Source organism: Plasmodium sp. gorilla clade G2, assembly GCF_900097015.1.
Source record: "Plasmodium sp. gorilla clade G2 genome assembly, chromosome: 6".
In the NCBI taxonomy this organism is placed as follows: Eukaryota; Apicomplexa; class Aconoidasida; order Haemosporida; family Plasmodiidae; genus Plasmodium; species Plasmodium adleri (nom. inval.).
The window spans coordinates 744,078-771,555 of NC_041698.1; the positions used below are offsets into that span (position 1 = coordinate 744,078).

At 19.0% G+C, this 27,478-nt stretch overlaps 8 protein-coding genes and 2 non-coding genes across 10 annotated transcripts; 5 read left to right on the top strand and 5 right to left on the bottom strand.

The window, feature by feature from the left end:
• Positions 1 to 37: 37 nt before the first annotated feature.
• Positions 38 to 118, bottom strand: PADL01_0618900. Its single transcript has one exon. It is a non-coding gene; the product is annotated as a tRNA-Leu (tRNA).
• Positions 119 to 1,168: 1,050 nt separating this feature from the next.
• On the top strand, positions 1,169 to 3,694 carry PADL01_0619000 (conserved Plasmodium protein, unknown function; the record flags this gene model as incomplete). Its single annotated transcript, XM_028680924.1, has 1 exon — positions 1,169 to 3,694. One exon carries the CDS (start codon positions 1,169 to 1,171, stop codon positions 3,692 to 3,694), a length of 2,526 nt encoding a protein of 841 aa, XP_028537353.1.
• Positions 3,695 to 4,140: 446 nt separating this feature from the next.
• On the bottom strand, positions 4,141 to 8,184 carry PADL01_0619100 (conserved Plasmodium protein, unknown function; the record flags this gene model as incomplete). The annotated part of the gene is made up of 1 exon (XM_028680925.1): positions 4,141 to 8,184. One exon carries the CDS (start codon positions 8,182 to 8,184, stop codon positions 4,141 to 4,143), a length of 4,044 nt encoding a protein of 1,347 aa, XP_028537354.1.
• A 1,631-nt stretch (positions 8,185 to 9,815) lies between these two features.
• Positions 9,816 to 10,721, bottom strand: PADL01_0619200 (pyridoxine biosynthesis protein PDX1; the record flags this gene model as incomplete). Its single annotated transcript, XM_028680927.1, has 1 exon — positions 9,816 to 10,721. One exon carries the CDS (start codon positions 10,719 to 10,721, stop codon positions 9,816 to 9,818), a length of 906 nt encoding a protein of 301 aa, XP_028537355.1.
• A 1,560-nt stretch (positions 10,722 to 12,281) lies between these two features.
• Positions 12,282 to 14,429, top strand: PADL01_0619300 (mRNA binding Pumilio-homology domain protein, putative; the record flags this gene model as incomplete). Its single annotated transcript, XM_028680928.1, has 1 exon — positions 12,282 to 14,429. The coding sequence occupies one exon, from the start codon at positions 12,282 to 12,284 to the stop codon at positions 14,427 to 14,429; it is 2,148 nt and encodes a 715-aa protein (XP_028537356.1).
• Positions 14,430 to 14,768: 339 nt separating this feature from the next.
• PADL01_0619400 (protein SYS1, putative) lies at positions 14,769 to 15,350 on the bottom strand (the record flags this gene model as incomplete). The annotated part of the gene is made up of 3 exons (XM_028680929.1): positions 14,769 to 14,890; positions 14,967 to 15,082; positions 15,175 to 15,350. 3 exons carry the CDS (start codon positions 15,348 to 15,350, stop codon positions 14,769 to 14,771), a joined length of 414 nt encoding a protein of 137 aa, XP_028537357.1.
• A 1,290-nt stretch (positions 15,351 to 16,640) lies between these two features.
• On the top strand, positions 16,641 to 18,752 carry PADL01_0619500 (Pf77 protein; the record flags this gene model as incomplete). The annotated part of the gene is made up of 1 exon (XM_028680930.1): positions 16,641 to 18,752. One exon carries the CDS (start codon positions 16,641 to 16,643, stop codon positions 18,750 to 18,752), a length of 2,112 nt encoding a protein of 703 aa, XP_028537358.1.
• A 1,089-nt stretch (positions 18,753 to 19,841) lies between these two features.
• PADL01_0619600 (ribonuclease P/MRP protein subunit RPP1, putative) lies at positions 19,842 to 20,873 on the top strand (the record flags this gene model as incomplete). Its single annotated transcript, XM_028680931.1, has 1 exon — positions 19,842 to 20,873. One exon carries the CDS (start codon positions 19,842 to 19,844, stop codon positions 20,871 to 20,873), a length of 1,032 nt encoding a protein of 343 aa, XP_028537359.1.
• Positions 20,874 to 21,335: 462 nt separating this feature from the next.
• On the bottom strand, positions 21,336 to 21,417 carry PADL01_0619700. Its single transcript has one exon. It is a non-coding gene; the product is annotated as a tRNA-Ser (tRNA).
• A 759-nt stretch (positions 21,418 to 22,176) lies between these two features.
• Positions 22,177 to 27,302, top strand: PADL01_0619800 (conserved Plasmodium protein, unknown function; the record flags this gene model as incomplete). The annotated part of the gene is made up of 4 exons (XM_028680932.1): positions 22,177 to 26,667; positions 26,767 to 26,868; positions 26,944 to 27,013; positions 27,121 to 27,302. The coding sequence occupies 4 exons, from the start codon at positions 22,177 to 22,179 to the stop codon at positions 27,300 to 27,302; spliced, it is 4,845 nt and encodes a 1,614-aa protein (XP_028537360.1).
• Positions 27,303 to 27,478: the final 176 nt, after the last annotated feature.

Here is a 27,478-nt window from a genome sequence, read left to right on the forward strand (position 1 = left end):
TTTTTCACTTCATGATAAAATATTTTAAAACTTTATTTGACAGAAGCGGGATTCGAACCCACGCCTTATACAGACTACAATCTGACTGTAGCGCCTTAGACCGCTCGGCCATTCTGTCGATTATAATATATGCTTATTTTTCCTTCTTGAACTAATTTTATATATTGTATATTTTCAATATAAAATTTTATAATATTATTATTTAATTTTTACAATATTTTTTAATATAACAACGAAATAATAAATATTTCTTTATAAATATTTTATAGGAATAGTTGCCTGTATTTGAATGTTCTTTTACATTTACTTTTTAAAGTATTTCTAAATATATTAAATAAGAATATACTAATAAATTGGAGTGAAGGAGTTGTATATCTTAATTTATAGGTGGAAAATAAGCAAATACTTTTATTTTATTAAATTGTAAAAAGAATATTACAAGAATGAATAAATAGAATGAAGGATTATCACAAATATGTATATATCAAAATAATAAATAAAATATATATATATATATATACATATATATATTTATATGCATATATATTTGGGATTACGTATGATGGTATTAAATTTGGAGAATCGTAAATTATGAGTTTCTATTTTATAATAAAAAGTAACTCATGAATCGTTAAAATATGAATTTTGTAAATGTTAAATGAAAGGATTATTATATTTTGATATATATATATATATGAATGCTGAATATTACAAAGTAACATAATAATTATCTATATATATATATATATATATACATATATTTATTTATTTATTTTTTTTTTTTCGGGGTACTTAATTCTTTCGTTTGTAATATATTATAATTTTGTTTAAATGATATATATGTATATTTATATTTTTTTTTTTATTTAAATTTATTTTTATCTTTTTAGTAATAAAAAGAAATAAAATTAATTATAATGTGATTCTAGAGAAAGGCACAATTATTACCTTTGAGAGGTATTTATATATCATTTAAATGAAATTATAAAAAAAAAAAAAATTTATATATATTATAAATATATATATATATATACATATGCCAAACAAAATGAAATGTATGTAATATAATTAAATAAGAAAACTATTACTTTTTTTTTAAAGATTAATATATGTTGTGAATATCTTTTAGGATATATAATATGTTTACCATGAAAAAATATTATGTGGAATGATTTATAACATAAAATACGATCTTTTATGTTTTTTAGAAACTTTAAAAATTATCATTTTAAATATAAGAATAAAAAAAGAAAAGAAAGAGAAAAACAAAAGAAATAATAATAATATAATAAGTAACATATGTATATTTTTTAGATATGTATGGGTTTTAGGGCTATTATTATGTTATAAAGATATTTGGCTAGTTCATTCCTATCAAATAAAAAATGATAGGACAAGAAAACATAGTTATAATTTTCTTAAACCTATAAAATATGATTTATTTACACACAAAAAAAATGTATACACTTCAAATAAAAATAATAAAAAAACAATTTTGAACACCTTCAAAGGAATAATAAAAAAAAATAATAAAATAGGATCTAGAGTAAAAGAAGATTATTACAATGACATCGTTGAAAATGAAAATAAGATATCCAAAAAAAATGTAACAAAGGAATTAAATAAAAATAATAACTATTTCAATAATTTATGTTATAGTGATATGATTAACAAAACTGTCGATGAAAATGTTAATTTTGATGATGGTATAATAAATTATTTTGTTTTAAATTCAAATCCAAACTTATCATTCTTTCTTAATAGTAATGAAAAAGGAAAGAAAATTTATACAATAAATACAAAGAATAAAAAAAATGTTTCAGAAGATATGGAAACTCATGACAATATATCAGAAGAAGAACGTACTATAAAAAATACAAAAAAAAAAAAAAATGAAAAGAATGAAAAGAATGAAAATCATATTAATAATAAATGTAGAATAAAATTAAAACTAAAAAGAGGTTATATGAATGAAATATATGAACGAGAAAAAAAAAAGCTTAGTATGATTTTGTCAACAATAAAAGATAAAAGTATTTTTAAAAAGAAAAAAAATAAAATTAAAGAAACGATTTTATTATTAAATGGTCAAACAGTTAAGACAGAAGTTATAAAACAATATCTTTTTCATAAATTAAGATTAGAATATTATGAAAGTATAAGAGATCAAAAAAAAATATTAACCTTAGATTTATGGTCTAAAGAAATTAATATGTCAGTAGAAAACTTAAAAAAATTAATTGTTTATATTTATAAAATGAAAAATTTAGTACAAAAAGAAGATGAAGATTTATTAATCAAAACCTATTTTTATAACAAAACCAATATGTTTACACTGTTTAGAAATAATTACACAGATAATGATATTCCATTAGATTATGATTTATTAGAAAAAAAAGAAGATACCAAAAATTCTAATGAAAATGATAAAGGTCATGAAATATTAGATCAAGGCCCATCAGGAAATCTTACTACTGATAACAAGAATAAAAAGAATATGAAAAAAAAAAATGTTCAAAAGGATTCTTATATGGATACTCCAAATAATTTGAAGGAAAATGATGATATATCAAAAAGAGATAATAATAATAATAATAGTGAAAATAATTATGATATATTTATGGATTATTTTGATAATGCAGAAAAGGTTTTATATAACGATTGTGAGAATTTAATAAATGTAGAAGTACAAAAATTTATGGAATGTATTAAAGATATTGTATTTTTTGAAAACTCCATTTATTTGATTGAAAAATTAGAAAACAGACCACCCTTATTAGAAGAATTAACTTATGCATATAATTATGATAAAGATATATTTTTAAAAAAATTAGAAAATAAAATAAAATTATCACAAAAACTACTTATATATTTTATACCTCTTATTAATAGTACGGTTAAAAGAATAGAAGCAAATTTTAGTAGTAATTTAAGTGAAGATGATTTTTTATTAGTAAGTCTTGATGCTGTTAAAAATGGATTTAAAAAATATGATGTTGAAAAGTTGGGTATAAAAAATTTAACAAAATATGTATATATATGGGCTAAAAATAGTACATATAATTATTATCAAAAACATAAATCGTTTGTATCTATATCTCCACACACATATAGTGATTATAATAAAATTAAAAAATTTGAAGATTCCTTTTTAGAAAAACATAATAGAAGACCTAATATCAAAGAAATTAGTGAAGGCTTACATTTATCGGAAGAAAGGGTTGAAAAAGCTCTTACATCATTTGTTAATATTATAGATGCAGAAAAGCCTATAGTTTATCATAATAATAAATCTGGAAATGAAGAAAAAAATACTTATAAAGATTTAATAGTTAATTCAGATGATATACATAGCTTTAATGAAATTATGTATAATGATATAGTAATAAAAGCGTTGAGAACATTTATTTGTAAGGGGTTAAAAAAAAAAATAAACAAATTAATTATATTTATGAAATTTGGATTATTCTTAAAAAAAAAAATTTATACAGATGATGAAATATGTGAAATATTAAAAATTTCAAAAAAAAAATTCCAAAAACAATTTGAAGATTCTTTAAATGAAATTAAAAAATATATAACAAAAATTAAAAGTAATAAATCTCAATTGGATACCAACTTTGATTTTGCGTCTTATCTTAATTTAACACAGTATGACTTTTTGGGAAACGATTTTTCTCAAATAGATATATAACAAATAAAACATAAAAATATATATATATATATATATATATATATATATATATATACATATATATATAATGTAAAATATAAATTATATAAAAGATTTTTAAAACATTTTGATTTTTAATAAGCCGGAGGTAGAATTTTCTTTCTTTTTTTTTGGTCTTTTTCTTTATATATGAAAAATATATATTTATACATTTTTTATTTATTTTTTTTATTTGAATATTATTTAAGTTTTTTTTTTTTTTTTTTTTTTTTTTTTTTCTTAGCATTTTTTTCATATATATATATATATGTATATTTTATTATTTATATATTTAACTTTTAATGATTAAATAGCTACATAGCTAGCTAAAAAAAAAAAAAAAAATAATAAATGAATTAAATGTAATAAAAAAAAAAAAAAAATTATTATACACACATAAAGACAACCTTTCAAACATAGGTAAATAATTATACCAAATTGTACTTAAAATGTATCATTATTCCACCCTTATTGTAAGACATATTTATTCCCTCAATAATTCGTGAATAAAAACAATTATTATTAACAGAAATATCAATAAAATTTTCATCCAAATTCATATTTTCATATATTTCTTTATCTGTTGTGTAAAAGCGTTTTCCTGGAACATTCTTGAGTATTTGTAAATTTCGGTCTATCAATAATTTATTATAATTATTATCAGGTATCATATCTGTTTCTAATGAATCATTCAATATTTCTTCTTTGTTTGTATGCTCTTCATTGTTTTCATTGTCATTATTTTGATCACAATCAGAAGAACATTCGGATGATAATTCCAAAATGTCAATATCTGAATCGATTGTTTCACTGGAATCTTTACAAGAAGCTTTTAAATCGTATTCCTTATAATGTTGAATATTGTTACATTTTCCATCAGTCTTTATTAAATATTGATTGGTAAATACATCATTAGAATTTTGTCCAGTGGCTATTCTACCTGACTTGTCATAAATCTTTTCATTATTAATATTAAAAATTTGAATGGACCAATTGGATATGGTTTTTTTTAAACACAGAGTACCATTTACACCAACTATATTTATTTTTGTAATAAATTCTTCATTCTTATTATTCATTAATAAGTAGTTACAATATACACTGGAATCTTCGGAAATATTTTTTTGTTGTGAAAACATTGTAATTCCTGAAAGGCAGTAGTAATGATCCTCATCATATATATCTTCTTCAACTGTATTATTTTTTTTTTCTTTTATATGACATTTGTTGTTTGTATTATCCTCTTGTGATAAGGCGATATTATTTTCTTGATATTCCCTCTTGTCTGTCTCGCTTACCATTGTTTTATCTCCCGAATTGCATAAAACATTATCATTGTTATTATTATTATAATTGTTGTTGCTATTTTTATTTTTCTTCAAAAAGTTCGATGTTAATCCAGTTAAATTAAGATTCAATATAATTTGTAACATATTTAGAATACTACATAAATCATTTATTAAAATTTCTTTAGATGAAATACTTTGATTCATATTATTATATAAGTTCATGCTAAAATGTGTAACAGTTACTGACGTAACTCCTTGTATATAGTGTAAAGATGATCTGGATTCATATAATGATTCGTCATGAATATAATTATTATTTATCCAGCTAATTTGTTGAGATTTTTCTTTATATTTTAAAATGATATCTTCTGAACGTTTGGATGAATCAGATAAGGTACCATATGTAAATATATGTTTATTTCTATTCAGCATCATTTCTACAATATCAGATTTGATAGACCAAGGTGCATCTATAACACAAAATTGAAATTCATATTTATCAAAACATTCTGATAATTTTTCTTTTAAATATTCAACATTTTGATAAGAAATATGTTTCATAGGATTTTTAATATTTGTATTAATTATATCACCATCATTTTTACTACTATTATTATTTTTGTTTTTATTATTGTTATTTTTGTCATTATCCTCATGGCATAATTTTTCCAATGTAGTAACTTCATTTTCATCATATAATTTAATTATCTTAATTTTTGAAAAATCTACATTAGTTGTCGATTTTTCATATACCGATTTTTTATATTTGGCATTCATATATTTTAATACGGCTTCCTCCTCTTTTGTAAGTAAAAGAATATGTGTTAATTTGATACGGTTTTCAAAGGATAGATAATATATTCCATCATTTTGTACATAATAATTGATACCTATCATAGCATATGTAATAGGATTACAACAAAATTGAATATTATATAATAAATCATATGAATGAGAATTATGATTGTGATATTGATTATATTTATTATTATTATTATTATTATTATTTGGAGACATATATTTTTTATATTTATTTTCTTTATTTGATAATTTTATGGATGATCTTATAAACTTCAAAGATTTATTATAATTACGTAATACCTTATAACATGATGCAATATTAATATATGTTGATGAATGTCTATTATTTTTAAATTTACGTAAACTTTCTTTTAAATAAAATATGGATTTTTCAAATTCTCCAAATTTCATACATATATGTCCACATACATCAGCAATATCTTCATCATTTTTTAAAGAATAATAATTTTTATAACATTCATGGATATCTAATAATATATCTTTTTCAGTTCTACCATTTATATTTGGATATGTAACTAAATTTATAAAGGAATTTCTAATATTAAAGAAAACATCTGAATCATAATTAGAATATCTTAATAATGCTATGAGTTCTTTTATATTTACATTAGCTGGATAATGATTAATATTATGAATAACTGATTTTTGCCAGTTTATTAAAACATCAGGTGGAAATTGTTCAACATTATCATAAAAGGATGAAATGGTTCCTCCAAATTTTATGGTCATATTGTTTAAGTTTTTCAAATTGATTTTTTTAATTTTTTTATAAACATTATCGTGAAAGAGTCTTCTCTTGGAATATTTTGAAATTTTATTCTTATAATAATAATTATTATAAATATTATTATTATTATTTTTATTATTATAAGTATTAGTACTTGTATGATTATTTTTCTGATTATATATCGAATCGTACATGTTTGACCTTTGTTCATTGTCCTTCATATAATTTTTAAAAAAGTCGATAATATAAAATTCATTACTATTATCTTGTTGAATTTTATTTTCCCCTACTTGTGAAATATTTGATAATTCTGCATCATTTTTTAATTCATTTTTTTTAAAATTTTTTTGGTGCATTAATAATGTGACTATTTGAAAATTATCCGAATAAGGTGTATATATATAATACCCACCTAAAGACAAAAAGAAAAGACATATTGCATTCAAATTCACCATAAAAGATAGACTACCATGAACGACCATATGTGGATCTCTATATCCTTTAAATTCTTCATATGATTGATATCCTTTATCACCTATTAGACAAAGTAATTTATTATTACTTAATTTTAACATTCTTTTAAATAAAATAAATGCACCTACTGGAAATACAAAAGATAGATGTTTATCAATATAAGAATACAATTTTAAAACAGTATATATATCTTTATATTTTCTTAAATAATCAGATGGATTATCTGTTTCTTCTTTATTAATTTCTTCATCAATATTAACACTTTCCCAGTCCCATGAAACAGTCATTCGAAGCATAATATCAGCATCCGTTTTATCTTTTTCTTCATTTGGTGAATAAACTGATATTAATGCTCTTTTGAAATCATTTTCTCCTTTAACTACCCATGCATCAGTTAATAAAGAATCTAAAACATAATTACATATTAAGACTATTGGTGTATTACTAGGTATATATTTCTTGGCTACTTCTAAATAAATTTTATCAGTAGTTTCATTTCCATCAAAAAAAGCAAAATCAAGCATAGAATATGTAGGATCATTTGTAAACCTTTCTTCTGAATAATAATTCGTTTCATTATTTGAAGAAACATCTGAGTTATATGAATTATCTGTAGATGAATCATAAATATTTGTTCCATTTTTCTCAAATTCAGAATCATCATATGAATGATTTTTACTGGTAAATGTTTGATCACTACTATTTCTTGTATTAATATATTTTTTTAATCTATCATGATTCATACAATATGTTATATTATCTTTAGCTATATCTGTAAATACATATACAAAAGGTCTATCAGGTAAATTCATACTTTTAAAATATTTCTTATATTTTGATAAAGCTCTTAAAATTAAATATGTGAATTTCCCATGACCTGCACCAATTTCTAATATATATATAGGAACATTACGATCACATTCATTACTATTAAACCAATCTTTCATATAATTTATTATTACTCGAGCATAATCTTTAGCTAGCTTACTATTACTAGTAACAAATGATGGAACGACATTTTCTTTCCATGCATTAATAGCAGCTTTTTTATAATAACTTTGTAACATTTCCCATATTACACTCTCACATAATCTCTCCTTTTCAGCAATACAAAATTTTTTAGATGGATTCTTTTCTACAACTACTTCTCCTCCAATCATTTTGTTATATATAATAGATCAGAAGAAATTAAAATGAACATACAAAGGGATAATATATATATTACTAAATTGGATGATATATATATATATATATATATATATATATTTAAATTAGACCGATCGAATATAAAAAAAAAAATAAAAATAATAATTATAAAAATAAATACTTATAAATTATTTAATTAAAATATTTACACAAAAAAAATATATAATGTTAATCTATTTCCAACGAAATATAAATACACATATGTACATATTTTATTTTATTTTATTTATTTGTTTTATTTTTTTTTTTCCTTCAATTAAGACGAATTATATGTTGTTTGCCTACATAACTAAAACGATTACAATAAAAAAAAAAATAAAATAAAATAAAATAAAAATGTAAAATAAAATACAATTATAATCATAATAATGGCTGCAAACAATTTTTTTTTTTTTTTTTTTTTTTTTTTTTTTTTTGCATACACAAATTTATAATTTATATATATATATATTTTTTTTTTATTTATAATATTTTTATATTTATTTATTCTAATTAAAAAATAATTATAAATAAATAAAAATAATAATAATTGATATATCCATGTGTATATACTATTTTATATTTTTATTTTCCCTATTAAGTGTGATATGCTTTTATGTGCAGCGTTTTAATATTATTTTATATTTTGTTAATTAGCACTGAATAAAAAGTTACATACGTACGTAAAATTGTAATAAAAAAAAAAAAAAAAAAAAAAGAAGAATCTATAAAATGTGTTATGGTAAATTATATATGTGTAATATGTATGCCGACATATTATATATAATATATATATATACATATACATAAAATTTGATAATTTGTAGGGTTAAAAGAAAAATAAAAAAATAAACATAAAATGCATATACGGATACTAATTAATTTGGAGAACTAATTTTTTCTTTCTTTTTATTTTTAAATCAAGATTTTCATATAAAATTATATATACTATTAAAAAATAAAAGAATAATTAAACATATTTATATGTACATATTTATATATTCCAATAAAAACAAAGGTTTTTTGGATATATTGGGAGTAAGAAGAAAAAAAAAAAAAAAAAAAAAAAAACAACATATATTAAATATAAATATATATATGTATGTATATATATATATATATATATATATATATATATATATATATACTTATTATATATATTAAGTTTAAAAAAAAAAAAAGTAAAATACTGAAAAAGTATATCGTCATAATATATTATAATATATGCATTTATATGTTAATTAAAATTAACAAACAAAAATATATTATATGATTTTATTTTTCTTTGTAAATTTTATGAAAATACACACATAATTTTATAATAAATGTTAATCAAGCTGTTGGATCCCTTATATTAATTAAAAGAATATTATACGATATATATATATATATATATATATATATATATATATATATATTTTTGTGATAATTACAAATTGGAAAAAAAAAAAAAAAAAAAAGGGATATTAAAATGATATGCTTATATTTGGATATATACCATGATGCCAGTAGTTTGAATTGAAATATCATAGGATAAAAAATAAATATACTTCATTTTCAATTTTTATATTTTTTTATTTTTTTATATTTTTATTATTTTGTGTGTTCATTGTGGTGTTAAAAATTTGGTGTGTTCTTCATTTTTATTTTTCCATTTATCAGAAACGTGTGTACTTCCACACATAGCTTTTCCTAAATTCATACTAACATCTAATAGTATTTTAGGGTTATTAAAATTGCTAACAGCTGAAACAATTGAAGCTGCCATTTTTCTTGGATTTTCACTTTCGAAAATACCTGATCCTACAAAAACACCATCCATTCCTAATTGCATACACATGGCTGCATCAGCTGGAGTAGCAACACCTCCAGCAGCAAAATTAACAACTGGTAATCTTTTTAATTTTTTTGTAAGTAAAACAAGATCAATAGGTGCATTCACTTTTTTAGCAAAATGATATACTTCACTATCACTTAAAGAACATAAATATTTTATTTCATTATTTACAGTTCTTATATGTTTAATAGCTTCTATAATATTACCTGTTCCAGCTTCTCCTTTAGTTCTTATCATAGATGCTCCTTCAGAAATTCGTCTTAGAGCTTCTCCTAAATTTGTGCATCCACATACAAATGGTGTTTTAAATTTATGTTTATCAATATGATGCATTTCATCAGCAATTGTTAATACTTCACTTTCATCAATCATATCAATTTTAAGTTCTTCTAAAATTTGTGCTTCAACAAAATGACCAATACGAACTTTAGCAAGTACATTAATAGAAACGCATTTTTTTATCTCTTCTACTTTTGATGGATCTACACTTCTAGCAACACCTTCTTTATTCCTAAGCTCAGAAGGAATGTTTTCTAAAACCATTACACCTATAGCTCCAGCTTCTTCAGCTATCTTTGCTTGTTCTACACTTTTTACATCCATAATAACTCCTCCTTTAAGCATTTCACACCATCCGTGTTTTAATAAAACTGCTTCATCTTTATGATGTTCCATTTTTATCAAAGGGAAAATTCTTAATTTTAAATGTAAATTATATATATATATATATATATATATATATATATGTATATATTAAGTTTACAAAAATAAATATATATATATATTTATTATAATATATTTGTATTATATATATATTTTTATTTTTTTTTTTCTTGGGAAAATAATAAAATTTTTTTTGTTTCGTATTTTTTTATAATTAAACAATATGTTTTTTATTTATTATTTTATTTTATTTTATATTTATTTTATTTTTATTTTATTTTTTTTTTTTTTTCGGCTTAATGATAAAAATATATTTTTATATTTAATATTGTTCCGTAATAAATACAACAGCGAAATATTTTAAATTATTTATTTTAATATATATGTATGTATATATATATATTATATATATGCATATAATATATTTATTATTTTTTTTTTTTTTTGCTGTTAATTTTTAAATAAATGTGAAAATTACGTACATAAATAAACAAAATAATTATTTAATGTTATAAAAATATTTTTGTATGTAATAAGATATATATATTTATAAAAATAAAATATTATTAATTTATAGATAGATGGTATATTACAGATATAATAATGTAGGATATTCTAAATATAATTATCATTAAGTTTCACAAGGAACGTTGTTTACTAATTTTACGATTTTACTTTTTTTTATGAAATATTATATTAATATGATAAAATAAATATGTATATCATATTTATATAATGCGCATAATAAATTAATATGCATTCCTTCGTAATTAGTATGATATATATATATATATAGAAAGAAAAATACAGGAGGAAAGAAAATATATATGTATATATATAATATATATAGTAAAATTATAATAATATGTTTTGTACATATCTACAAATAGGTATATAAAATATATATATATTATGTATTGTATACATATATATATTATATATATTTATGTATTTTTATATAATACCTTAAAAAGAAAAAAGAGTACTTTATATTTTAGTACGCAAAATATATATATATTATATATATATTAATATATACCTATTTTTATTTTATATACCTATATATTTTTAAAGCACAGTTAAAATAATATATTTATATATATATATATATTTTAATATTTATATAGCAACAGTTAAATAATTAATTATATATATATATGAAAAAATTATAGGCTATTTTTTAAGGTATAAATATTATATATATATTATTATATATATGATATTTTTTTTATATGTAGAATGATAATTATGTGAATTTTCAAAATAAGAAAAATAAAAGATATAAAAAAAAAAAAAAATGAATATACATCCTAGTTTATTTCATAATCAAATATTATAACAATAATATTATATAATAATACATAATTGTACCTTAAATGAATTTAAAAAAAAGAAAAAAAAAAGAAAAGAAAAAAAAAAAAACGTTCTTTTTTTTATTATATACATTTAAAATTATATATAATCAGAATATATAAATATATATATATATATATATATATATATATATATATTATATTCATATTGTATATGGATTATTAGTTATTCATTTAAAATTACTGTATTAAAAAAAAAATGACCAAGAAAGTTGGAAAATGGAAAAGCAAAAAAAGCAAGGACAAAGTTTATTACAATAAGAATGGATTGGATAATATAAAAAAAGGAAAGAATAAAGAAAATGGTTATAATAATATTGAGAATAATAAAGAAAAAAAAAAAAAGAAAGATAATAATAAATTTGTGAAATATGTAAAAAATAAAAGTGAAGAAAAATATGTTGATAGAAATGATTTAAAAAAGAATATTATAAAAGGAAAAAATGATATTAATAAAAATAAGAATAAAAAAAATAGTGGTAAGATAAAAAAAGAAAGAAATAATAATGATAAATATTCAATTCAAGTAAAATATAAAAATATTTTAAATGATGAGAATTTATCAAAATCTAAAAAAAGAAAATTAATAAAAGAACATCGAAAAAAAGAATTGATTGAAAATTATGATTATTATAAAAAATTAAAAATACATTTAAATGATTTATTAAAATCTAAAAATGATAAGGAAGAAAAAAAAAGGCAAGTAGGAATATTATACAATGAATTAAAAAAAACAGATATAGACAAATTTGCTCGTACTAATTTAGGATATCATATAATAACATCATTAATAATATATGGAAATAAAGATGAATTATATAATAAGTTATTTAAATATTTTTATGATAAATGTTTTAATGATATATGTACATATCATTTTATATCCTTAATATTTCAATGTTTTTATAATCATGGTACTGATAATATTAAAAATGATATATATTTATGGTTATTAAAAAATTTGAAATCATATTTAAGTAAATTTGGATGTCGATTATGGCATATAGTTTTTAAAAAATCCAAAAGTAGTTTAAGATTAAGGATGGTAAATTCTTTAATCATGCCTAATATGAATGAAATAAAAAATATATCATCCGAAATTTTAAAAAAACCAACAAAAGAAATGTTTGAATCATTTAGTGAACAGAATCAAAAAGCATTAAAGAAATATATAATTGAATTTATTGAAAATATTGTAGAAAAAGAAATGTTATATAATATGGTGTCTCATAATATTATATTAGTTGCATGTGAAATATTAGATGAAGAAGAATTAATAAATCTAATGGATATTATTCATGAAGGTTGTGAATATTTAATAACAACATATCTTGGTAATAATGCTTTAATTTATTTATTAGGATATAGTACAAATAAACATAAAAAAATATTAATAAAAATTTTAAAAAATGATATAATCGATTTATGTAAAAATAGTGTTAATTTCTTGTTAATTATTAGATTATTAAAAATAACAGATGATACAAAAATTTTAAATGAATTTATTGTAAAAAAAATTACAACCAATTTGGAAGATATATTAAATGATTATTATGGTTTTTATGTTATTCTTGAATTTTTTTATAATATTGAACAAGATGATAAAGATAAATTTTTATATGTTGAATGGAAACATTTAATATATTCTAAAGCCCCTAAAAGTGTAAAAGACGGAGAAAAAAGAAAAAACGAAATCATCAAACCGATAATAGATCAATTGCAATTAATATTTAAAGAGAAAAATAAATTGAATAAATATTTGAAAGATAAAAAATATATTGTGCTGATATATGAATATTTATCTCATGCAGAATTATGTGATGAAGTCTTAAATAATTTATTCGGAATAATGGAACAATGTATCGAAGATATCAAAAATGGAAGAATAAAAAATGGGGAAGTGCATAATAATAACATAAATATAAATATAAATAATAATGATAACATAAATATAAATAATAATGACAACATCAATATAAATAATGATGATGATGATATTTCCTTAGTTTATGTAAAAAATATTATTGGATTGTTTATCAGAATTTTTAAGTCAACCAATAACACAAATCTTGCCCATAAAATAATAGATAATAATAATAATAAGTTATATAAAAAAATAACAGATTTATTCCTTTTAAATTTGCAAATAATATTAAAATCGGATTTTATAAAACTATTCAATTCTTTAATATTATTTCTTAAAGAAAATGACAATAATATATATGATCAAGTTATATCCACTGCAAGGTCTCTAAACAATAATGATATATATGAAGAGTTAAAGAAAACACTTCCCAATGTTAATCATTTTTGTAAATATCTTGAATTGGTTGTTTCTAAGGAATAGAACAACAACAATAAAAAAAAAAAAAAAAAAAAATTTGAAAAGGGTGATGAAAACATTGTTTTCATACAATATATATTATGTATATATATATATGTATAAGTCTCATTTTTTTATTATTTCATAACCAATTTGTTAACATTTTTATTAGTTTCATAAATAACAATTATTATCAACATTATATATATATATATATCAAATTTGTAACATTATACATTTAACGTTTTATAAATATGTTTTTTTTTTTGAAAAATTATTTAAAATTATAAAGAATTCGTTATTATTAATAACTAAATATAACAAAATAACATTTTTAAAATAATATAATTAAAATAACTTTTATTATTCTTGTTCATTTCTTAAGCTGCTTATTGTAATTTCTTTAATATCTTCCTTAAAACAAATATATTCGCTAACAATAACAGTGATAAAAACAAATAGGAAAAAACAGGCATACCAATTATCTATAAAATATAATTATCATAAAATAATAGGATATACATATATATAAATATATTTATATATATATATATATATTACATGATTTTGAAAATCCAGATATAAGTACACATAATAAAAAGTGAATTAAGTAACATGATATAACATAGTCCAAGCATTTCTTAGTTCTTTTTACGATTACTTTTATAAAATATGACCTATATGATTTTAATGGAAAATAATAAAATAAAAAAAAAATACATACATAAATAAATATATATATATATATATATATGTGTCCTTATTTTACATAATAATAGAATTTATAATATGTATGTAGAAAAGATACAACAAAACAGCCGCCCCTTCAAAATAAGATGTCGTGTTAAAAAGGTACTTAATATTTCTTGGAAATCCATATATAGTGAATATTAAAAATATAGTAAAACTACAAATACTATAATATATGAACTGTAAACATAGCATTTGCAAAATAATATCTTTCATGTCCTTACTAATTAATTTTAAGCCATATAAATTATCATAAAAAAAAAAAATATACATACTTAATATATACATATATATATAGCTGTGCTATTCTTAAAGGTCATAAGTTTTAATAGGCATCAAGAAAACAATACCTTTCGATTTCTTTCCTTTTTCATAATTATCATCAATATTAATGTAATTAAAACATTGAAATGTAAATTTGGAAAATAGGAAAAAAATAAATAAATAAATAAATAAAACGCACACAGAAATATATTCCATTCTATAAATTAGGGTTAATCATCAAGTGGTGCATATAAGGGCATATTATTATTAAACCTTTTTGTTCATAATATTTTATAATTATGTAAATTTATAATATATAATATAATCTGAATATGTTATTCTAAAAAAATTAGTAAGAACGTTTTTCTATTATTATAATGTAAAATAGTCTACAAACAAAAACATTTACCATATAAGTAAATATAAGAAAGTACCCACAGATCTTAAATATATATTTAAGTATCGTAAGACAGAATAAGTGTTTATTATGTAGAATTAATAGGAATTACACGTATGTATATATATATATATATATATATATATATTTATATTTACATATTTATTCATTTATTTATTTATTCTCATATTTATAATAAAATGTAGAATATATACGAAAAAAGTAAAATAAAAAATATGAGTTGTAAATACACAATATGGATATTGAGACGTCATTTTATAAGAACATATTAACTTATTACTTTTTTGTATATATAAAGCAAAAAAAATATATATATATATATATATATTTTTGCTTTCTTATTTTTCATGTTTTATTTTTTTGAAAATAAAAAATTCCCTTTTATATACACCTCTTTATGATAATACTGTTTTACTTGTTGCAACGTATAATTTTTACTTCTTAAGGTTATACATGTTTTTTTTTTTTTTTTTCTTTTTTTTTTTTTTTGTTATTATAATATCCAATTAAAAAAAATATTCTAATACAATATATTATAACTTGAATTGTTTGTCAATTAATATATACATAAATATATATATATATATTTCTTTGTCTGTTTATGTGCGCGTATATTTTTCCTACTTGATGTTGTAATATAAGAAATTAAACAAAATATATGCTTCCCAAATCAAAAAAGAAAAAGAATAAAAAACTTATATAAATATATACATACATACATATTATTTATTTGAAGGATCGGTTTTTTTCCTTTAATGAGCATTGCTCAAATAATCCAAAATATATATTATTAGATCATAAAAATGGAAGACAAGAAACAGTGCACACTAACGTTTAACGACTGGTGTAAAAAACAAGAAAAGCAGGAGGATGGTTTGAACAGCGGTTATAATAATAAATATAACGAAATATATTTTAATAAGGATATGAAACATAATATATATGAAAATATTAGTGAAAGACCAATAATAAATATACAAGGAGATCAACCCATTTTTAATGTACCTATATATCAAGATAAATATATTCGAGATAAAATAGTAGAATGTGTAAATTACGAAATTCAAGATGTTGTACAGCCTACTTTTTATTCTCAAGAAACTAAACATGATGTACCTACAGTGGAATTATTATATAAAGAAAAAAAAGTTAATATACCTCAAGAGAAAATTATAGAAAAAGCTGTAGAAGTAGATATGCCTATAGGATATTCACCTGTCTTTTCTCCTACTTGGGATGTTAGAGAGATTCCTCGTGTTATTCCAAAATATGAAGGAGAACAAAAAATCATACAAGTAGAAATTCCTCAAATTAAATATGTTGATAAATTTGTAGAAAAGGAAATTATTGTAGATATAAAAGAAAAAATTATACCAAGAATTAATGAAGTTGAAAAAGAAATTGATGTCGTAAAATATCAGTGGAAAGAAAAATATCAGGATGTACCTGTATGTAAATATGTTCCTAAAATAGATGTAGAACTTGATTGTCCTCCACCTTTAATAGTTCCATATCCAGCTGTACATTTTCATAATACATCGGAAGTTTTGAATCCTCATCAGAAAGCTCTAGATATCCCTTCTGAGATGTTGTTAAAAAATAGTAATATGTTTAATTATGACACTAATATGAATGTTAATAAGAATAATGAATATATGTATGTTAATAAGAATAATGAATATATGTATGGTAATAAGAATAATGAATATATGTATGGTAATAAGAATAATGAATATATAAATGTTAATAAGAATAATGAATATATGAATGGTAATAAGAATAATGAATATATGAATGGATCTAATTGTAATATATATAATGATAGCAATATGCATAATAATAATAATATATATAATAGTAGTAATAATTATAATGGTATGTCCAATTTTCATGTAGATGAATCAGTGAAGAAATCACTTCTAGATGTAGCTAGATTAACAGGTGTACAAAAAGATAATGATGAAGAATACAATGAATTTTTGAAAAAAAAAAAAAAAAAAAATTGGCCTTTCTGTTATTTTAAGAAAGATACTATGAAAGGAAATGATGAAATATACAAAGGTGGAAATTATTCAACTTATCAAAATAATTGTTGTGGTAATTATAAAACAGAAGATGAAAATAATTATGATATAGATCCCAATACAGGATATCCTAAATCAATGCCTAAAGATTTTGCATCATTTTTTAAACAAGATTTAGATAGTGTTAAGAAACAGATGGAAAAAAGAAAGACAAATACAAAATCAAGTTATTCTAGTGATTTTCTCGAGAAAAGTCCAGTGAACCCATCTATAGAATATTTAGGTAAAGTTGATAAACCACCAATAGATGCAGGAAAATTGGATTCTATATCATTTAAATTACATGCAATAGAAGTACATCAATTTATACCTATACCAAACCTACCAAAACCAAGATTTCTAGATTTAGTACCATCTGAACAATATGAACAAAATGATATATCATCTTTACAAAATGTATTTGGACAAGTACCAGAAGGATGGGTAGATCCACAAATTACTGGATTCATAGCACCAATGATGAATGATGTATTACATGGAAATATACAACCTCAAAGTCCTTTGTTTAATAATTTAAGTACTGAAGGTCATGATTCTTCTTCAAAAAATAGAAGAACTCCTTGTATATCTGCACCATCAAACATACACAATAATAATGATAGTAATTTACTCAGTTTTGATCATAATAATTATCAGAATGAAGGAGAAGTAGGCTCCTTTGATCAAATATATTATGATGAATATAGAAATGATACATATGATAATGAGGAAAATGAATATCATACAGAATATATAGAAAATAATAATGATGAGGGTACAAATAGTTACATAAAATCTCCTAACGATCTTACATATAATACAGATTCGTCAATAAATGAAAATATCAATTAAATATAAAAAGATGACGAATATAAGTTTTGAATGATATAAGCAAAATATGAATGGAAAAAAAAAATATATATATATATATATATATATATATACAATATATAAATATATTTATCTTATACTTTGTTATCATTTGAGGCACATGGTAATTATATATTTTTATGTTAAAAAAAAAAAGGAATAAGGATAAATATTTATATTTTATTTTTTTAATTTTTAATAAATTACAAATATGTATATATAAATATAAAAATATGCATATTATAAAAAATATACATATGTGTTATATGTATTGTATAACTATTTTGTTTATATATTTATACATTTATAATATTTTATTTGTTATATAAAATATATATATATTATATTTTTGTTGTCATCATTCTACTAATAAATTGTTACATTTGTTATATGTAAAACATGTTTATATATATATTATTTATATATATCATTCGTGTGGTTGTTATATTTTATTTAGGCTAATAACATTATAACTTAAATATATACAGATAAAAATTAAAAATATTTGCTACATATATATGTAATAAAATCTTCTTTCTTTCGTTCCTTTTTTTTTTTTTTTTTGAAATATATAAAATAAATAAAATATAATATATATATATATATATTTATTTATATATATCTATATGTGGATTAATTTTTATATATTTAAATCTACAAATATAAAAAAAATATTGAATATTCAAAATATGAACACATTTTTGGTATTATCATTTTTATAATAGAAAATTCAAGGGCATAATTATAAAAATAGAATAAAAATTTTTTCTTTTTTTTATAATATTTTTGTAATATATTTTTAAATCTTTTATTTTTTTTATATCACCTTTATGGGTCGGTCATATGAACAAAAATAGAACAAATACTATAATATATTTTTAAAAAAAAAAAGAATATATATATAATTTTATTTTTTTTTTGTATATTTAATATAATATGATATAATGATATAATGATATAATGATATAATGGCATAATGACATAATGATTTATATATTATAAATATTTTATATATATATATATATATATATATATATATATATATATATATATATATTATGTAATAACAAAATGTATATCAATTTAAATATAAAACATTCAAGCTATAAATATGATAAGTGTTTAATATACAAAGCATTAAATGTAGGATATAATATTGTTGCTTTAAGTGTAAATTATAATCAATTGGAAAATGGTAACGATAATAATATATGTGATATAACATGGAAAGTTATGAATTGTATAGCATATAATAATAATAATAATAATAATAATAATAATAATGATGATGATAAGAATAATAATTCATATAAAAATTATGGAGAGAGAAATTATTTTATTGATGAGCTAGATAATATTAATAAAATGAATGATAATATGTTAAATATAAATAATATGATAAGTGAGAATTATATTTTAATAAATAGATCAAATAATTTTTGTATAAAAAATATATGTGATGATTTTATATTATATGAAAAAGAAATGGATATTTCAAAAAATGATATAAATGAGTTATTATATAAATATATTCCAAAAGAAAAATATTATTTGTCTAATAATATAAATAGTTTTATATTAAAAAGATTAAATGTAAAATATCAAGATGTTTATAAAATTGAAAAAGAATTTAATAAAATAATTAAAGAAAATAAATTCGATATAATAGCTTTTGAAATAGATAATGCAGAAGAAATAAATATGATTATTAGTAAATTCGATTGTGATATTATATTTTTTAATATGACTAAATCATTTATATCTCTTCGTAAATCTGATATTCAAGGTGCTATAGATAAAGGAATATTTTTTGAAATATCATCATTTATTAAAGGAAATGACGATCTTCAATATGTTATATATTCTTTAAATCTAAATAGTCTATTTTTAAATATACCATTAAATAAACTTATTATAAGTACTGGTAGTATTCATATCAATCAAATTATAGACCCTTTAAATTTTTTAAGATCATTCTTTAATTTTAATAAATTATCATATAAAAAATTAATTCCTTGTATCACAACAGTACCTTTAGCTTGTATACAACGAGCATCAGTGCGTAAATCTTTAAACACTGCAGTTTTTTATAAAAAGGATTAAACAAAAAAAAAAAAAAAAAATTAAAAGATGAGGAAAAGGAACATAAATATATAAATAAATAAATATATATATATATAATAACATTTTACAAAAAGAAAAAACTTTATATATTTTCAAACTAATAAGTCATTTTTTTTTTTTATCACATTTTTTTCACGTATTCCCTAAAATGATCCAAAGGGAAAAAAAAAAAAAAAATTATGTATTAAAAATATATTATATATATATATATTTTTTTTTTTTTTTTATTTAAATTTATTTATAATATTTATATGGCCTTAAATTAAATTTTTCAAAAAAATTTTCCATTTTTTTAAATAACTTATTACATTACATAAACATAATAGGAAATAGTAAAATTAATTAAATTGGATATTTTAAATAATATATATATATAAATATTTATATGTATATTTTTTTTTTTTTTTTTTTTTTTTCTGAATTTATATTATAAAAAATTGCCGACAGCTGCAGGATTCGAACCTGCGCAAGCAAAGCTCATTGGATTTCAAGTCCAACCCCTTAACCACTCGGGCAAACTGTCAACACTTATTATGTTATATTAATTAATTTATATGATAAATAAAATTGATAAAATGAAAGATTTAAAAATATTATTTTATAAATTAATATAATTATACATTTTTCTTATTATAATAATTATTTTTTTAAACATATTGTTAACTAATATGTAAGTTTCATAAAACTTCATATATAAATATATATATATATATATATATATATATAATAATATATGTATATATTCTTTGAAAAATATACATTTAATTTGATTGTATATTAATGCTCATCTATACATTCAATAATATAATATATTTTTTATTGCTTATTCTTGATTTGCATATTTTATATAATGCTATATCGTGGGTTTTTTTCCCCCCTTTATTTTTTTTTCTTTCATATTAATTTTAAACACACAGGATTTAATAAGTACTCCTATAGGGTAAAAAAGAAATATATATATATATATATATATGTATGTATATATATATTTATTTATTTATTTATATGTGTAACAAATTAAATAATATATTTAAAAAAAAAAAAAAAAAAAAAAAAAACGACAGTATAATTTATATATTATCTATTGAATAATATATGTTAATTTTTAGGTTTTACCACAAAAAGAATAAATAAAATGATAACATATTAAAAGGATGCAATAAACATAAAGAGATTCATCTCACAAGTGTTATACACATGTGATACTTTAATTTGGTCACATATATATATATATATAATATTTGTTTGTTTATTTTTTTTTATAGTTTATTATTCTTTTGAAATGAAAAATTATATAAAACATAATATTATTAACAACTGTTGTTCTTTAAATAAAGAAATAAAAAATGTTTACACAAAGGTAACATATTGTAACCTTCTGAGGGGTAAAATATTTGTAAATAAATTTAGTAGTATTAATAATTCCAATATAAATCACAATAATAGTAGTAATAATAATAATATAGATGATGTTATAAATAAAGATTCATATGATAATAATGATTTATATTTAAATAAACAAAAAGAATTTTTATCAATTTTTGATAATGATGAATCATCAAAGCAAATAAAAGAACAACAAAGTAGTGTGAAAATATTTAACAATAAAGATATGATAAATTCAAAGAATGAGTTATTATTAAATGATAAAACATATAATAATTTTATAAGTCAATATAATGATATAAAATTAAAAAATAAGTATAGAGATAATGATAAAATAAATCGCTTTAGTAATAATGTAAATTTACATGATGAAGAAAAAAGCTTATGGGAGATACTTAAAGAAAAAGAAGATCATTCAAAATTAAAAAAAAAAATGAAAACATTTCATAAAGATATGAATGAAAAAATAAATAGAGAATATGAAAAAATAAAAAAGGATGAAAAATATTTAGATAGTCAAAATGATCATATTGATAATAAAAATAAAAAAGGAAACAAAAAATTTATTACAAATAATAATAATAATTTTCAAAATGTATCTGATCATACTGGTGTGTATACAGATAAAGAGGAACGTATGAAAAATTATAATAATTATATTAAAAAAAATAAAAAGAATAATATAGATCTTGAAAATATAAATGAAGATATTGATACATTTTTACAAAACGATAAAAAATATATTAATGATATTAAATCATATGATGAAATATATCAAGAAGGATTAAGTGTGCATAATAATTCAAAGGAAAATATAAAAATGGAAAATATATATGAAGATAATTTAAATGAAAATAAAATTAATAAGAATGAATATATATTAAATGATTATAATGACCAAATAGATATAAACAATTTAATTCAAGAAGATCTGAAATATCAAACAGGTACTTCACAAATCAATCCATATGGTAAAAAAATGAATAAGCTAGCTAGCGATATTTTAATAAATGATTTAAATGACCCCCAAAATAATAATAATAATAATAATAATAATAATATTATTAACAAATGTAATGTATCTATTGATTGGGAGAAATCCCTTTTTGTAGAGGAAAGAGATGATATATCAGCAAAGGTTTGTATAGATAAATTGTCTAAAGGTCAATTTAATGATGAAAAAAAAAATATGATATATAAAGATCTTGAAATATTACATAATAATAATAATAATAATAATGATATGATATCATCCGAATCATGTTTTGTTGATATTAAAGCAAATGATATTATAAAAAAAATAAGTGGTGAAAATCTAAGCACAATTATTGATGGTAATATTGACAATTTAATCATACAAAGAGAAATAAAAAAAGAAAAAAGTGTAAGTGGAATAATTAACGTTTTATATAATAATTTAAAAAATTGTGATATTATAAATTTAAGTAGTGCTTTAGTAAAAATATCAAAATTAATTGATTCTTATCAAAAAGAAAGTATTATAAAAAATTATATGTTTTTATCTATTATTAAAAAGATAGAAGAAAATATGAATTTATTTGAAATATCTAATTTAGTACAATTATTTTATGCATTTGTTAAAATAGATTATTATCCATACTTTTTTAATGATATAATATTTGGTATTAATAATAAAATAAATGAATTAAATACAAAACAAATATGTAGTGTGTTTTATACATTGAGCAATATAATTCTAGAAACAAATGAAAGTAGAAGTTTAAAATTAAAAATGATTGATTTAATCAAAAGAAATATTTCGAGCTTTGTTTGTTTAAATGATATTATTTGTTTACTTACATCTTTATCAAAATTAAAATATAAAGATGTATATATATATTATGATCTCTCCAAAAAAATTGAAGATAATATTGATAATTTAAATATGAAACATATAAGTAATATATTATGGGCATTTAGTAATGTAAATTATACATCTAAATTAGTAAAAAAAGTAAAGAAAATTATAGAAAAAAATATACATCAAGCTAATTATTTAGATATTGTTAATATTATTTATTCACTTACAAAATTAAATGAATATGATGAATATTTATATAATGATATATTCTATAATGCTATTAATATATATATACATAATATGACTATAAAAAATTTATGTATTATTCTATGGTCTTATACATATGCTTCAAATATAGAAAAACATGATTTATATATTAATATCCTCACTAAGATTAATGAAAATATGAAACATATTACTACAAAAGATATTGTATCAATTTTAACTTGTCTAAGTAGAATTAAATATAATTATAGATATAAAGATTTATTTAATCATTTAAAAAATAAAATTATCAAAAGTTTATATTCTTTTACTCCTTTACAATTAACAAATGTTATATATCACTCATCCTTTTTAGATATTTATGATCATAAATTTTATTATTTATTAATTCAACAAGCATATCAAATAAGAAAATTATTATATCTCGAAAATTTTACTTTAATATTATATGCTTTAAAAAATATATCTTATTTAAACGTACACAATTTTCATGTATTCCAATTGATATCTTATATATTACATCAAATAAAAAATAAGTACAAGTTATTGTCTGGAGAGGATTGTATTAATATTATGCTAATAATTATAGATTTACAAAGATATGAAAACAGGGGTTATTTTAGTTTCACAAACATACAAAAAAATTATATAAATAATAATGATTATCACAATATAAATCAAAATAATGCTAATAGTATGAATGAACAAAATAATATGTATCACCAAAAACACAACAATCAAATAAATAATATAATAAATATATTTGATGATAATGTAGATTTGGAATATATGCATTTAAAAAATAATAATGAAACAAATAAAGAGATAGCAGACATAGAAGAAATATATTTACCATATATAAATGATTTATTATATGAACAAATAAAAATTAGATTAAATAATTTCTGGCAATTAAATATAAAAGATGTTAATAATTTATTAATCATTATGAAAAATATGCATATGTATGATGATATTATAATAAATATGATAATGAGACAAATAATACCCATATTACTAAAAAGTACAAGTATGGAATTTCTAATATTCTTAAGTAATATTAATCCAAATAAACGTTTGAAATATATTATTCTAACACACTTATCAAGAAGACCAAAACTTATAAGTGTTTTTAAAAAAAAAATTAACTCTATTACTAGTCGTATATTAAATAATGTAGAAGAAAATGATCAACAATTTATTTTAAATAACGGACAATTAACATATGATGAATCCAATACAAATACGGATAATCACCATCATAATGATAAAGACAATCTTGTTGATATTAATAAAAATGAAAAGATATCACAAGTTATATGTGATAATACAAATATAGATAATTATGATAATGAACAAAAAAAAAATGTTTTATACGATATAGGAATAAATAAAAAAAATATAAAAACCAATGTAGATATTAATAGTTGTATAGCATTAACATATGCATGCTTTAACATACATTATGAAGATGATAACATATTAAAATTATATGATATTATAGAACATATGATACTTGAAGAAAAAAAAGGTATAAATTCTTTTATGTTAATTAATTTTATTTATATATTAACCTTAACAAATAATAAATTGGAACTAGCTAAAAAGTTATCACAAGAATATATGCATTTTAGATATGAAACAGATTTGGATCAAAAACATTTAGATACATCAAATCAAATAGAAAATAATAATATAAATAATAGTGGCAATAATTTTATATCAAACAATGTATGTAAAACTATCAATCCAAATATAAGTTTTAATCTTTTATACAATGATGAACAGGATAATATATCATTTAGTTATATAGAAAAAGGTGATGAAGAATCTTGTTTAATCTTATTAAAGTTATTATATGTAAATATTATATTAAATAATTATAATTATTTATATCATATTTTAAGTGAAATTTCAAAATATTCAAATAGTTCTTATTCACATGAATTTCTTACATTATCCAAACAAGTATGCTACCACATATATAATTTTACAGATTTTATTTCTAAAAATAAAGAGATGACACCTCTATGGATCAAAGTTTTTGATAATGTATACATATGTGAGGATAATATATATATGGATTTAGACTATGAAAGAACAACTGTTAATTTGATAAACCAAGAAGAAAATCAAATTGTTAATCTACAATTAAATAATAAAAAAATATGCAAAGGTATTGATAATAATTTGAATATCGCTAAATTTTTTTATTATATATTAAATTTTAATATGGAAGATATTAACAATGGAGGAGTCAATCATCTTGTCAGTAAAAAGGAGAAGAAGAAGGTTAAAATGTTTCACTTTGATCATATAATTACAGATATATTGAATTTTGTAAGGCGAAAAAAAAAAAAAAAAAAAAAAAAAAACTACACACATTAATAAATAATATATATATATATATGTATATATTTACATATTTTCCTTTTATAGTTAAATATTGAATATAAAGGATCCTATACTCACGAAAATATTTACAATATTTGCTGTTCATTTCCATATGAGAGACATTTAATTGATTTAATATCATACGAGGTAAGAAATATAAATATATATATTTATAATATTTTGAATGTTAAAATATATGTATATAAATTTTTGTTCTTGTAGGATGTTTTATATCCGTCCAACAAGCCATTGTTATCCTCAGAGCTGAGGCAAAAACAGTTAGCTTTAAAAGGTTAATAATATTATTATAAAATTAAAAAAAAAATATATATTTATATTTATTTATTTATTTATTTATTTATTTCCCATTAATTGCTTTACTTTTTTAAAATTCTTTAGGTTGGACTGTACATTCAATAAATTTCCGAGATGTTTACAACAGCATAAAGGACAAAAATATTATAAGCTATATTTTTAATATATGCAAAAAAATAAAAAAAAATTTAAATACCTTAACAAGTCAGGAAAAAAAAATGGAAGAAAAGGATTTTTGGGAAAATTTGAAATATGCCAATATATAATAAAAAAAAAAAAAAAAAAAAGAGAGAACTAACACTTATAAATATTAATATATAAATATATATGTAAATATATATTTACATATTTTATATTTGAATTATATATTCTTTATATTTTTTAAGTTTTATAAATATGATGTGAAATGTTAATATATATTTGAACTGTTGAGAAAAAAAGG